Source organism: Acomys russatus, chromosome 28 (assembly GCF_903995435.1).
Source record: "Acomys russatus chromosome 28, mAcoRus1.1, whole genome shotgun sequence".
NCBI lineage: Eukaryota > Metazoa > Chordata > Mammalia > Rodentia > Muridae > Acomys > Acomys russatus.
The window spans coordinates 564,282-579,368 of record NC_067164.1 but is presented as its reverse complement, the minus strand read 5'-3'; the positions used below and the strand labels follow the sequence as shown (position 1 = coordinate 579,368).

The following is a 15,087-nucleotide window of genomic DNA, read 5'->3' as shown; positions in this document are numbered from 1 at the left end:
GGTAGAAAAAAATGTTGTTTTTAATCTCAGTTCTGCCTTCCTGGCATCATAGATGTATACATGACCATCTAATCTTCAGTGACACTGAGAATCTGGACTGCACAGGAATCAGATGAATGCACGTATCTTTAGTTCATTATGTCTTTGTGAACTACAGAAGCACACCATAACGAGAGAGGACTGGATGCTGTCGGCCATTGACCGTATTTAACACCTTAACAAACATTCAAACATCATTGTAAATCCACCAAATATTTATAACTCATGGAGAAAAGTTATGTGAGTTTAGTTTTGAAATGTAAGAACAAGATTTTGAGCTGGAATAGAAGTCAGTGGTAAAGACCATGTCTAACACGTGCGAGGCCTCAGTGTATGTTCTCAACGTCAAAGAAACAGCAATAACATGCCCCCCACCATGGGGGGAAAAGACAGGATTTGTTCAGTGAGTAACTGCTTCTTAAGTGTCTATTATATGCCAAGCACTCCACCACTGTGACAAAGGTCTCTATCAAGGCCATAGTGAATCTGTGAAGGTAGAATGCATAGTGATTTAGCATATGAGAGAATTATTCAAGTGAGTGCACATTGCTGTAGCAGAGACAGGAGGATACAATTAACATTCTGAAGGTGATGAGTCCTTGGCCTGGACTTAAGAGATGGGTGGTGCCCATCCCAGGTATGCGTGTGCAAACACACAGTGGTGTGGAACAGCATGGCTCTACTGAAGAACCACAGCTTGAGCACTTTTTACTCCTCAGTAGATCTCTGTTGTCACAGCGTGGCCACTGTAGTGTGAGGTATCATTTATACAGGCAAACATAAAAGTTCTTCTCATTAATAAGATTTATTCCTTCTCAGATACCAAACTAGCCATGAAGACAAATATTATCAATACGTGGCACTCTTTTGTAAACATCCCCAGTGTGATTGTCCCAGCTATTGAAAAGGAAATCCGGCGGATGGAAAACGGAGCGTGCAGGTGAATCTATGCAGCCATCTCATGCATTATCTAGGTTTGGTTTCAAGTTGCCTCTGTAAGTTGTAACTTTAAAATTATAACCTATTTAATTTAGTGAACTTATTTATACTTTGGAACGGTATAACTTGCCCGTTGCATGAAGGGTAGGACGGTGGGTAGTTTTTAGAAGCACTTATTACGCGGCTTTGACAAATGCTTCTGGACTCATAAAAAAGGCCTTGACCCATGGAAAATATAAAATCTAAATAGGACATTGTTATACATGAATGTGGAAAGGTACATAGAACATGAAGTCTAATAATATAATTTAACAGTGTAATTTGAAATAGTTACCCATAAATGAATAGAGAGTGTGTGCATGCGCCCTTGTGTGTGATTGAATTTTCTGTTAATGGAGTGAGGTATCAGAAAATGACAGTTCATTCACATGTATAAAAATAACCCAAAATTAGGGACTATACTTTTTATTGGACAAATATTGACACTGACCAGTGTATCAAGCAATAGTGTGTGGAAGCTATAAAAAATGTATATTAATCTCACTGGGCACTTACTCTATAGAACACTATGCTCCTGCCTCATTCTAATCAAACATGTATTGTGGCTGAGCCTGAGAAGGGATGAAAAGTGATGGGTGAGTGCTCACCTTGATGAGGAGTGGTGCTCCTCTGAGCTGCTTAAAACCGGCTCCTACTCACTTCCGCTTCCCTCTGAATGGCAGCTCCTTTTCTGATGAAGACAATGCCTCTCTATCTGAAGAATCAGAGAATGACGACTCTTTCTTTAGAAACAAGTCCCACAGGAGGCCAGGACCGTCGCAGAGGTGAGCAGGGTCATCCACCCTCTAGAATGTGTGTGTGTGTGTGGTTTTTTTTTTTTTTTTTAAACTATCACTTGAATGAAAAGCCTTCTGTTTCTTCTATAGAGTAGGGCTTGACAAACGCTCTCGCCATTGACAGAGTATGCAAGAGCTCACAAGTACTTTGGTAATTCTTCTGTTCCTTACCTTCACCCTCCCTTGGAAAACTGCTGGTGTCTAATTATTTATGGCCACAGGGTTTCCAGTTATAAATATGCCCCTTCATGTTCCCTGTTTCTCAGACACTTTGTGCCCTTATGCTTCTCTTGACTTGTGAACCCAGAGGAATAAGGGCCCCGTGTTAGGATTCCGCTACAATCTGCCTACCTGTGATGTCAAAATTGTGGAGCAGGAAGACTGGAGATGGGAGATAAAAATGGCAGAAGACAAAAGCAGTAACTGGGACCAGGAGGTGTTGGCTCTGGTTCCTTAATAATTAGACTTTATTATGAATTTATTAAACAAAGGGATCTTCCTTACAACCAGACTATGCTAAAGGAAAAGGAGGTTAAGGAGAACAAGAATAAACCTTCCGGGTAGCAGTTCCGCGGAGCGAATCCCTGAGCGTCTCCGGCCTGCTCGCAGAACCTCTACCCGAACTGCTCATCGTCCGTCCGTCGTCCGACCGTGCAGCCTTGTCCCTCGTCTCCGCTTTCCTCCGTCTCCCAGCTGGCGGGGGAACCCAGGTCTCTCCTCCGGTCCCCTCCTCCCATCGATGGTCGATTTGCAGTACAATAGCCGGGCTGGTGTCCCCGTCCTGTCCTTAATCCCGGGGACCAAATGGCTCCTTTCTGTCAATCACAGACGCTTCTCTCAGTGGGGTATCAGAGGTCTCTCAACGGGACAAAGCCCCCAAAGACTACTTTCACCTGTGGCCCAGTCACATTCCTTCCACAAGGAGGTCTTGCAGAAGCTGATGACTATGCCAAGCAAGTTTGTTAAGAAGCACAGCACTGTATTGTAGAGGTCCGCAGAGAGCTAAGTAAGACAGGTGGCAACGAAAACACAGGGTCTGTCAGACAGAGCTGACTTAGGACCAAAAACCATAGGCCAGGGGGAAGAGTCAGGTCTTCAGAAACCACCACCTTGACTCCTTCGAGGAACTGGCTCCAGTCCCAGATTGGCCTTGCCAAGTATGTCCCTGAACAAGGACACAGAACTAAAAGTTCCCTTTGTCTTTTCGTCGGCACCTCTGCGAGAGGCTTGGGTGTGTCTGGCTGCCCACACTCCCATGACTTCCTGCGTCTTTTAAATTCATCCCTCAGGGTCCTGGATAGCTACTTCTGAGAGGGTGGGCTATCTTTCTCTAAACTACTATATCTGATACAGCCTACTCCCAGGACTGATGGAGCTTATTCCCAGGAAATGTAGTGTGGGATTAGAGGAGCGAAGCCTAACATACGGGGAAATAAAGCAGTCATGTTCAAATATAGACCCTTGAAGCCAATGAAGGTTTAAGGTTCTGATCCTGTGCAATGTAGGCTTTTATCTCTTACAACCTATTTTCTTTGGGGTTCTTTAATGCCTATACCTCCCTTCCAACCCACCTACTCTATATAGGAGAGAAAAGAGGTTAACCGGGGGGGGGGGGGGGGGGGGGCAGGAAAAGCAGGGCTTTTAGACTCAGTTCCTTGGGAGGATAAACTCAGCAAAAGTGACGGCTGCCACAGCAGCTGGAGCCCAGAGCAGCAGCCGGAACCGGAACCTCGGAGCGTTCTCTGGAGTGTTTCTCTCCAGGAGCATTTCTCAGTGGAGGGACAGTCAAACGACACAAAAACCAAAAAGCCAAGCCTCTGGTTTTGGGCTTATACAGATCTCCTGTCAGAGTTCTTAGTAAGATGTTCATCAGTTGGCAAGACCATGCCCCCGCAAGAGGCAGTTCCTTTTCTATCGGACGAACACCACGTGTCCTCTCACAGTCTGATTCCAGTGGGCAAACAGCACACACAAGTCAGTTTCACATCCCACACTTGGGGAAAACATGTTTACATCCACTACGGTGCAGTGCATCTTTTTTTGGTTATCTTTCTCTCTCTTTTTTATTTCTTTCTGCTGCCTAACTGAAGCTTTCCACTGTGTTTATTAAAATACATTTCCTCCCTCTTTCTGTCTTCTCTGGCTATCTGGGGTCCTTTGGTTGAACTCAGTGTCATCCATTTTGGTTTACTCAAGGCCAAAGAGCATGCTAATTTTTGGTGCGAACCATGACAAACAGGCATTTTCTAACCACGTTGGTGCAATGCACTGCCTTCTGGCGGGCTGTGCTTTACTGTGCGTCTTAGTCATCTGGTCACTATTGCGTAGCAAGTAGAAAATCATTAAGTCATCTGTTTTTCAAGGCCATTTGCTTACTTGAGCACTGTGGCCACTGTGATCTCACTGTATATTTTTCCTCTTCCAGGGAGCAGTACTTACCAGGTACGATGGCTCTGTTCAATGTGAACAACAGCAGCAACAAAGAGCCGTAAGTATATCTCCAGAAGATTCAAGCAAGCGAAAAGCTAGCAGTATCCAAAGTAGAGCTATAGCTAACCCTTAGCACACAAAGTAATTTAACAGACATGACATTTTATTATTTTGCTGTTTGCTAATTTATATCTGAAAAATGCAGCTGCCCCTATTAAAAGTTATGCATATATTCTATTCATTTGCTTGAGTATATGTTTTTTTTTTTAAAGGTCTGTGTTTTATATGCAATTGCCTTTCCTTAGGACAGACTGAACCACAAAAGTTATGAAACACAGAACAGTGGACCTTGGGCCACATTTTTCGGGAGGTAACCTCTGAGATAGAGGTTGTGTGCAGATATTTATCGGATGTGCCCTTTGGAGTGATGCCTGGAATGGAGTTAAGGGTGGCAGAATTGGGCAGAGGGAGATGTTGAATGTCAGAGAACAGGTTTGATCTTGTAGTAGCTTCCGAGTGTGGACATGCTTTCATATTTGTGTCACACTCAGGTAACAGAACTGGGCCTTTTCAGCCATACACAGTCGTTTAGTAAGAGTGGCCTTAGGAATCTGGAAGGTAAATTTAAAAATGATGGTTTCTGTCATCCAGACCTTCCTTCCAAGGAATAGGAGGAAACAAATGGTCAGCAGCCAAGTCTTGGTGTGTGGAGAGTGAGTGCCTGACACCCACGTGTAATTGCAGCCTGGCAGCCCACCTATGCCCTGCTCAGATCCACAGGAAATTGTGAGGCTGTTCCCTCTAAGGGAAGCTTGTAACGGGAAGATGACTGGGATGTCTGACAACTTGAGGTGTTTCTGAGGTTTCCATGGAAACTCCTTATCTATTTTTGATCATTCTAGAGCCCTCTTATAACTATACAGAACTTCCTCCAGTCTTGAGAAATACAGACATTTAGCTGGTCTCCATGCTTCCCTACGATGTGGCTCCTGGACTTGTCTAGTCACCATCAAAGACAGGCTGGGGACATTCCAAAAGATGCCAGAGTGCAGTGGTCCTCAACCTTCCCAATGCTGTCACTCTTTAATACAGTTCTTCATGCTGCAGTGACCACAACTATAAAGTTATCAGTGCTACCTCATAACAGTAATGTTGCTTCTGTTATGAATCACATTGTAGATATCTGATATGCAACCCTTGTGACAGGGTCATTCGACCCCCAAAGGGGTCATGGCCCACTTGTTGAGAGCAGCTGCCATGGTGGATCGTGGGCCTGTCAGATCATTTTCTACCTTTTCATTGCACAGCAGCAGCACTACTTACTTTTGATAACCTGGGTCATAAACTTTACAGTCTGGTGATTCTTCTCTGCCAATTGGTTTCTTGGAATGAGGAGTCCAGAGTGGCCAGGGAATGGCCATAGATTAATGTTTAATGGAACTGTAACTGCATCCTTGTGAAATGAGGACCTCTAGAACCACAAAACCTTGCTGTGCAAGGATGAGAAGTGTACTTTCCCTATGTAGAGTCCCCCTCATTAAATACGTTGATTTCTGGACCTGTGCACTCTATTCATGCATAAGCACAGAGCACCACCTAATGACCATTCTTTGCTCATGCACATGGTCTTCTGGATTATAGTCACTCACCTTCACAGAATATGCACTCCCTGGTAGTATTTCAGTTGTGCCCCTGAAGCTCACTTCCTATCTGTAAACTTCTGAGTGAAGCAGCACACAATAGGACCACTGGATTCCAAACTCAGTGTCTGTGCTGGCTAGTTTTATGTCAACTTGACACAAGCTAGAGTCACTGCCTTCCTAAGATTGTCTTTAGACAAGCCTGTAGGGAATCTCTTGATTAGTGATTGATTGTGGGAGGGCCCAGTCCATTGTGAGTGGTGCCATTTCTGGGCTGGTGGGCCTGGGTTCTATAAGGAAGCAGGCTGGGAAAGCCATGATGAACAAGCCAGTAAGCAGTGCCCCTCCATGGCCTCTGCATTAGCTCCTGCCTCCAGGTTCCTGCCAATTTGAGTTCCTGCCCTGACTTCCTTTGATGAAAAACAGTGCTGTAGAAGTATGAGCCTATTAATCCACCTTCTTAGCTGCTTACTTGTTCCTGTGGGTCATGCTGCATCTCAGATATACTACGTTATCATATGCAGGGTTACTGTCCAACCTCATGACTTGAATGAATGCGCATAGAGCTTTTTACTACTCATGGGAAAAGATGGTGTCATCAAAATAAGTTCCTTGAGAGAGAATTCATGACATATTCTTGATGTTTTACTTTAAGAATATATGTGAATGATACTTAAATCTTAAAGTAAAAACCCATTTCCTTTCTATATTAGAATTCTGGAAGCATAGTCAGTGACTGCTGTTTCCTAAATTAGTGAGTTTCTTTACATAACTTATGTACTCTGTCCTTTCAACTCCTGCTTTCTGTCAAGCTGAGCCTGTTTTCCTCATTTGTGTGGGTGCCGTTTTGGTTTTGGCCATTCACTCCTTTGGTTTCTGAGCACAGAGATGGGACTTTGAAAGCAAGGTTGAGAGCCCTTGTTCAGTGGAGAGGAAAGTAGAAAGAGCTGGGCTTGAAGTAATGTGATGCTGTTTCTCTTTAGAGACCCAAAAGAAAAAAAGAAAAAGAAAAAGGAAAAGAAGAGGTAAGCCTGACTTTGTGTAAAGGCCTCTGTCTGCTTTTCTGCCTACATGTGTGATTCTCATGTGGTAACAATACATATGAAACTTTTCCAGCAAGGCAGATGATCAAAATGAAAAGAAAAAGGACCCAGAGAAGAAGAAGAAGAAGAAGGAAAAGGAAAAAGAGAAGAAAAAGAAAGAGGAGAAACCCAAAGATAAGAAAGAAGAGTAAATATTTTTACTGGCATTGAAAGTAGACTTGAACTTGTAATGGGTTTTAAATGTGGGTAAAACTTCCCAAAGCATAAAAAAGCTTTGTAGCAAAGAGCCCCAGATAAAGACAAACATCCTTAACTGCTGAAGAAGAAACCTGTTGCATAAACTGCTATGAAACAAGTTTGAAAACTTTTTTTGGTTTCTTTAAATTAGCAAGATGAGTTTTCCAATTGAGGATTTTTGCTGTGTTGGCTACTTCTCTTTTACAGGCTCCAAGGAAGAAAAAACTTCTCACTAAATATTCAGATTAAGGACCAGCCATCAGCCTGTAAAGGGCGAATAAAACCGTGATAATTTCATTAACATTTTGGAGTAGCCCCTTCAGTCTGACAAGCTCCCCAAAGCCACGATGCTTTTGATAACAGCAGACATGCATTCCAAATGCTGGCTCTTGAAGAACTTTTAAAGTAGACAGTAGAAATATAGAATTTCATGGGGATAGGACAAAGTCATATTTGCAAAGCCTTAAAGGAAAATTATTTTTATCAGAAGGAACTTGTTCTCTAAAATTATTTATACGAAACAACCCATCAAACAATAATTCAACTATTTGTGCTTGTTCTAAAAGTTGTTGAGGCTTGTAGAAGGAGAAAAATCCTTAAAAATATAGGCTTGGTACCAGACCATTTAAAATGCCTATTTGAGCATGTGTTTTATTCCTTTATTCTTCATGCCCTCTATGCCTCTCTCAGAGCTCACTCCTGCACATGCGTGAGTGAGAATGGCACTAATTTATGTGGCATCACCCTTTCTCCATGGGTGGGTCACTAAGTCATACCCTTTCTGTCAACATTGTAGTTCAGGTCATTTTACTCTGGGTAGGAGAAAGGAGTTGATAGAAAAGCCAACGCTCTGTCACCCTTAACCTTACAAAGGATTGCTGGGAAGTCTATAGCTTCCTGTAATTTATGTCATTATTTGCACTCCGTAGTTGGGGGTGTAGAACTGACTGCATCATTGTAGTAAATATAAGGCTTTAATAAAAGTCTAACATGCAGATCATTGTAAGACTGGTCACTTAACTATCTACCTCCCTCTCACTAACCAGTCTCTTATGGTGAATATGGTGAGGATAATTATGGAGCTAATCTTCATCATCCACTACATTAACCATGGGTGGTGGATACAGACTCATTTGGTATGCTAAATACAAATGGTTTTGTTTCTTAATAACTTTCCTCTTTATTTCTAATTGCTGCTAGAGAGAAGAAAGAAGTTGTGGTTATTGATCCTTCAGGAAACACATACTACAACTGGCTCTTCTGTATCACCTTACCTGTGATGTACAACTGGACAATGATTATTGCAAGGTTTACATGTCTATTTTATGTGGTTATCAAAACACTTAGAAGTTTTCTGCCTACATACCTTGAGCTAGAGCTTTTCAGAGCAAACTTCTTTTCCCTGACTCGGGTTGGACAGGGTGGCCGAATCGTTCTCCATGTGTTTTCCCGAGGTCAGGATGTCTTTTACTCCTAATGTGCTTGAACAGATAGTCCTGGCATGGCATGGGGATGAAAGTGGAAGAAGCATTCTTTCAAACTTCGGGCTGTTCAGTCATGGAATTTGGACTGGGAGAAGCTGTAACTCTTGACCTATCAGAAAGGAAATTATTGCCCACAGTGAAGACAATGAAGGATCTAGCATCTGTAAGAAACATCTTAGCTGTTCAAGAGTAGGAACGTTTTCCCTGAAGCTTTTTGAGTATAGATAGGGAATGCAAACTTTGTGACCAGTGGGTTTCATCCAGTGAGATTTGACTTTAGTTTTAAGCCACTTATTCATGTGTGTGTGTGCGCACATGTATGCATATGTGTGTGTAGACCAGAGGTCAGCCTTGTGTATCCTTAGGATGCTGTCTTCCTTATATTTGAGATAGGATTTCCCACTGACCTGGCACTAGCCATTATAAGTAGGTTGGCTGGACAGAAAAACACTACGGGGTAGTGGTGGTGGTGTGCTCCTCGCTGCTTCTCCAGAGCTAGAATGGCAGGCATACGCCACCACGGCTGTTTTGTCATTGGTGTCATCGTTAGCATTAGTGGTTCTGAGGACTGCATTCAGATCACTGAGCTTGTGCAGCAAGCACTTTACCAATGGAAGTCTCCTCTCAGCTGAAACATTTTATTCTTTGTCGTTGTTTTTCAAGACAGGGTTTCTCTGTGTAGCACCCAACTGTCCTGGCACTCTCTCTGTAGATCAAGCTGGCCTCATAGTCAGAGATCTTCCTGCTCTGCCTCCCCAGTGTTGGGATTAAAGGCATACTCCACCATGCCTGGTTAATTCTTATTTGATGCCTATACAAACCCAACTAACATTTATAGAAAAGATATTAGAATAAGGAAGTGTGAGATCCTAACCACCAAAAGAAGGATTTGCAGAAACTGTGATTGACTAAGTGTGTGCTAATGAACCCCCACCCTCAGCACATTGTATGTGTCATCATGGGAAAAAAAAATCATACAAACGAACCTTTTATTTCAATTCGTCTCTATGTCCTTTTATTTATACATTTTTTTCCTTTACAGAGCGTGTTTTGATGAACTCCAGTCCGATTACCTAGAATATTGGCTCGTTTTTGATTATATGTCAGACGTAGTCTATCTTGCTGATATGTTTGTAAGGACAAGGACAGGTAAGTGTGACCTGTTTGGGGTCTTCCTGAACTTTCTTGCTTTTCTCTTTACCACATAACTCCATTTTCAAACCCAACTATTGCTCAAGATAAACTCACAACCTCACTTGAAAACATGAATAACGTGTGTTTATACCTTGGCTCGGGTTGTTCCTGCTGACCCAGGAAGATGTGACCTGAACACCTTACCTTTTTCTTCAGCCTTTATTTTTATGTGTATGATTGTTTTGCCTGCATGTTTTTCTGCTCACCACATGCACCAAGTGCCCAAGAAGGCCAGAAGAGGGTATCAGGTCCCCTAGGTCTGGAGTTACAGACTCCTGTGAGCTGTCATGTGGGTGCTGGGAACAGAACCCAGGTCCTCTGGTAAAGCAGCCAGTGCTATTATCCTCTGAGCCAGCTCTCCAGCCTGCTAAGTAAATATTTGAGTGTGGACGGGTGGTTTTCCTCCATTATCCTATTCATTGGGTTTATGCCGGGCAGGAGAATAGAAAGAACAGAAATACTTAGTAAATCTCTGTGGGTAAAGGGCGATTACTGCTATACATGAAGATACTTAACAGGGCACAAAGAAAAGTGTCATTGTTTTCCGGAAGAGCCTTAATAAATTTTATGGGAAACATAAACTCTGCAGTCCATGGTGGTGTCTCTCCCTGTAGGGAGTACCATCCACTAGCGATCTACTTGAAGAGTGTTTATAAGCAGATGAAGCCCATTGTTTCTACACTGCTCCCCACTGTAAATGTAGCATTATACACAGCACAGAAGCCTCTAAGAATCACAAAAGGATGCTCTCTAAACGCCAGTGCAGTGTGTAGTTGCCAGGGCTTCCTTGCAGCTTTGCTAACCACTATAGCGGAAGAAATGAATTCTCTTTGCACTTCTGGAATTCTGGGCTCAACATATGAGACCCACAGTAACAGCGTAGGAGAGAATGTCCCAGTGATTGAGGACATGGAGCACAAGGCTAAGGATGCTTCCCACTGAAGGTGAAAAGCATAATCATGCAGAACAGCGAGACAGCGGGGCAGGCACCCACACTTGTAAGAGACAGCAGGGCTTGGATTCTACCGAGGAGCAGCCTGAGTCACTAAGCATCTATAACACCAGCTACAATTTACTCCATTCTGAAGCCAACGCGAGCTAATGAGACCCCACTGGTTAAGGGCTGGGCCTCAAAAGGCTCTCCCTGCTTTGCTAGGTTGGTGAGGGCCGTAACTGTTTCCGAGTACTTGTACATTGGAAGTCTGGATGTGTAACAGTATTTAATGTAATTAGAGAGTTCCTCCTGTTTCAGGGTTTAAGAAATCTGGCCCACTGAGGTCATGTGACTTTTCTGTACTGTTAAACTTCATTGTAATAAAATGAGAGAGAGAAAAAAAAAAGCTCCCCCTGACTTCTGATACCAGGGACATGAGCCAGCTCCTGTTTCTGGTCACATAGCTCTCCATTAGGGTTCCCACAATCCCTCCTCAGGATCAGTTAACTGCTAGCATGGCTCACTGAACCCACCCAAAAAAACCCCAAAAATGACTTTTAGCAATTTTTCTATTAATAAAAGACACAACCATAGTACAAATGAACAGGCAGATGCAGTAATACAGAGGACAAGTGTGGAAGACCTTGAGATCTTTTGTCCTCTTGGACCTGGGTTATGACATCGTTCTAACACTCAACATTTGCTCTCTTGGTTGGATGCTCTCTGATCACCAAAATGATTTTTATGGGAAGCTTTATCATATAGTGATAACAGACTATTAAGCTCCTCACCAGCCTGTCTTCTTCTCTTGGAGGAAGTGTGGATGGATGTTGAAAGCACCAAGCTTCTAAACATGCTTTTGGGTACCATCCCCACCTAGGAGCCTACCCGGAGTTGTCTCCATAGAACAAAGACACCCTTATCATTCCTAGGAATTGAAAGCACTCTGAGCTCTGCATCAGAGCTGAAGCCAAGAGCAGATATCAGAACAAAAGAGATAGCTAGCACGTTGGTTTCTCAGGAAATCATAAGAATTTTAGGAGTGCTGTGCCAGATATCGAGGACAGTAGCCAAATGTGTAACTTATCATATAATAATACTGCAGAATATGAATGAAATTTCATCATAATGAACAGAAATTTTACCTACCTGAGTAGGTAAAATCATATACTGATCAATCAATGAATCAGTTATATATCTACTGTAGAATGATGGTTAATAATTAATATTGATTCATTATTTTAGTAAAACCAGCAGTTACTCCTTAACCAGGTGTATACTCAAATAACCACACAGAGAGACCAGGATCTATTTAATTAGCCTAGAGCACAATGCTGTGCAATAAAATTACTCCATCCTAAACCTCTAAGCTAGTATAGTTCCCTCCCATTCTGACTTCCCACTTTATACTTGCTTTTAACTCATCTTCTAGGTCCAGCTAATTTTTTCTGGTTTCCTGGTCCTTTCTTCCCGGCTTCATCCTGTCCTTTCTGTCTTTCTCCTCCCCTCAATGGACCAGGGTGTCCCACCCTATCCTCTGTCTTGCTCAGCATTGGCTAGTTGGTTTTTATTAGCAATACAGAGAACAAATGGTGACATGTTTACAAAAACTTGAGGCAGGAGATACTTAAAATAAACATCACGAAGCAATGTCTGCATTGAAACCAGGTAGTGGGGTAGAGAAATCAGCATTTGAATGAATAAGGGTAAATTGTACACAGTCCACAAAAACATTATGACAACAGTCTACCCATTTACCTATCTATATACTTTCACACTGAAAGTGTCATTTTTCTGTTTGTACAATAGACTCTTCTATAAGCACATGTCCATTTGATCTTATGGGTTATTGTATAACTAAAGCCAAATTTATTGAAAAGCATTTTTATTTTGACCTAAACAAAACTGGTTAAGAGTTACTATAGAAGCCCAGCGTGGTGGTGCACATCTTTAATCCCAGTACTTGGGTGGCAGAGGCAGGCCGATCTTTATGAGTTCGAGGCTAGCCTTGTCTACAAAGTGAGTCAAGAACAGCCAAGGCTGCACAGAGAAACCCTGTCTCAGGAAAACAGAACAAAACAAACAAACAACGCCCCCCAAAGAGTTACTATAGAAAAAACACAGTAGCATAATGAACAGAAACAGTCTGGCTTTCCTCTCTTCTATTTTAGGTTACTTGGAACAAGGATTGCTAGTAAAAGACCAACTGAAACTCATAGACAAGTATAAAGCAAACTTGCAATTTAAACTTGATGTTCTGTCTGTGGTTCCGACTGATCTGCTGTATTTCAAGTTGGGGTGGAACTATCCAGAAATTCGTTTAAACCGGCTGCTAAGAATCTCTCGAATGTTTGAGTTCTTCCAGAGGACAGAAACAAGGACCAACTATCCAAACATCTTTAGGATCTCAAACCTTGTGATGTACATTGTCATCATTATCCACTGGAATGCTTGTGTGTACTATTCCATCTCAAAAGCTATTGGATTTGGGAATGACACATGGGTCTACCCTGATGTTAATGATCCTGAATTTGGCCGTTTGGCTAGAAAATATGTCTATAGCCTTTATTGGTCTACACTGACTTTGACAACCATTGGTGAAACTCCACCTCCTGTGCTGGATTCTGAGTATGTCTTTGTGGTGGTAGACTTCTTGATTGGCGTTTTAATTTTTGCCACCATTGTTGGTAACATAGGTTCTATGATTTCTAATATGAATGCAGCCAGGGCAGAATTTCAATCAAGAGTCGATGCTATCAAGCAATACATGAATTTTCGAAACGTGAGCAAAGATATGGAGAAGAGGGTTATTAAGTGGTTTGACTACCTGTGGACCAACAAAAAAACAGTTGATGAGAAAGAAGTCTTGAGATATCTACCTGACAAACTCAGGGCAGAAATCGCCATCAACGTTCACTTAGACACACTGAAAAAGGTTCGCATCTTTGCTGACTGTGAAGCTGGTCTATTGGTGGAATTGGTGTTGAAACTACAACCCCAGGTGTACAGTCCTGGAGATTACATATGCAAGAAAGGGGACATTGGGCGAGAGATGTACATCATCAAAGAAGGCAAACTTGCTGTGGTGGCAGACGACGGAATCACACAGTTTGTGGTGTTGAGTGATGGTAGCTACTTCGGTGAGATCAGCATTCTTAACATCAAAGGCAGCAAGGCTGGTAACCGAAGAACAGCCAATATTAAAAGCATTGGCTACTCAGATCTGTTCTGCCTCTCAAAAGATGACCTCATGGAAGCTCTTACAGAGTACCCGGATGCCAAAATGATGCTGGAGGAGAAAGGGAGGCAGATCTTAATGAAAGATGGTCTACTGGATGTGAACATCGCAAACATGGGCAGTGACCCTAAAGACTTGGAAGAGAAGGTCACTCGAATGGAGGGGTCAGTCGACCTCCTGCAAACACGATTTGCCCGCATCTTGGCTGAATATGAGTCGATGCAGCAGAAACTCAAGCAAAGATTAACCAAAGTCGAGAAATTTCTGAAACCACTTATCGAAACAGAATTTTCAGCTCTTGAGGAACCTGGAGGAGAAAGTGAGCCCACAGAGTCTCCACAGCATTGAAAAGCTGGTCACCAGCAAAAACAAAACAACAACAAAATTGTGCACGTCTCGTGAACCTTTTGCACACTTGACCAGAGACAACTGAAAACTGGAAGAATAAAGATTCATCTGGAAATTTGTCTACAGGGAAGGTGTATGTGGGTGGATGACCCAATTCCATTGTGGAGAACTGCAGCTGAAGAATCATCCTCTGAGATTTCTCACAATGGGAAGTGTGTAAGGACATGAACTGATTAACGTGTCTGTGTCAGGACCGCCCCCCCCCCCGACGCTTCTTTTATGCAATAATCTTTGTAAAAATGAATATCTCTCATTTTCAAGGTACTTGCATTGTTAAGGAGTCAAATGTACTCAGTGTAACTGTGTACACTGTGTTTGAGATACAGTCTTAAGAAGAATTAGAATACAATAAAGTGAAATTGATTACAAAACCTGACTGAATTTGATTTATTTGAAGGTTATGTAAGAAAATAAGTAGTCCCTTGCAGAGCTTCGGGTCATTTTAAGGATACTAGCCATTGCAGTAATAAGTATGAGTGACTGAGTGAAGCTTCTTACTGATAGAAGCAAAATAAATCAGATATTATGATAAGAAAATATATATGCAGATGAATATTAAAATGTTTATTGCCATCACAAGATGATGTAAGAATCTCTTAACGTTAAATTTAAGCAGATCTTAGAATATTAAGGCCTGACAACTGTGGCTGTTATCTTCCTTTTAT

General features: G+C 42.3%; 1 protein-coding gene across 1 annotated transcript; it reads left to right on the top strand.

Moving 5' to 3' along the window:
• Positions 1-872: 872 nt before the first annotated feature.
• Cnga1 (cyclic nucleotide gated channel subunit alpha 1) lies at positions 873-14,449 on the top strand. The gene is made up of 8 exons (XM_051170496.1): positions 873-979; positions 1,701-1,802; positions 4,240-4,302; positions 6,868-6,909; positions 7,001-7,114; positions 8,365-8,472; positions 9,691-9,797; positions 12,948-14,449. Exons 1-8 carry the CDS (start codon positions 873-875, stop codon positions 14,360-14,362), a joined length of 2,058 nt encoding a protein of 685 aa, XP_051026453.1. The 3' UTR covers positions 14,363-14,449.
• The last annotated feature ends 638 nt before the right edge of the window (positions 14,450-15,087 follow it).

Coding starts and splice junctions, on each gene's coding strand:
- Cnga1 (XM_051170496.1), top strand. CDS start 873: ATGAAGACAAATATTATCAATACGTGGCACTCTTTTGTAAACATCCCC. Junction 1,803..4,239: donor AGGCCAGGACCGTCGCAGAG/GTGAGCAGGGTC, acceptor TTCCTCTTCCAG/GGAGCAGTACTTACCAGGTA. Junction 8,473..9,690: donor TGGACAATGATTATTGCAAG/GTTTACATGTCT, acceptor TTTCCTTTACAG/AGCGTGTTTTGATGAACTCC.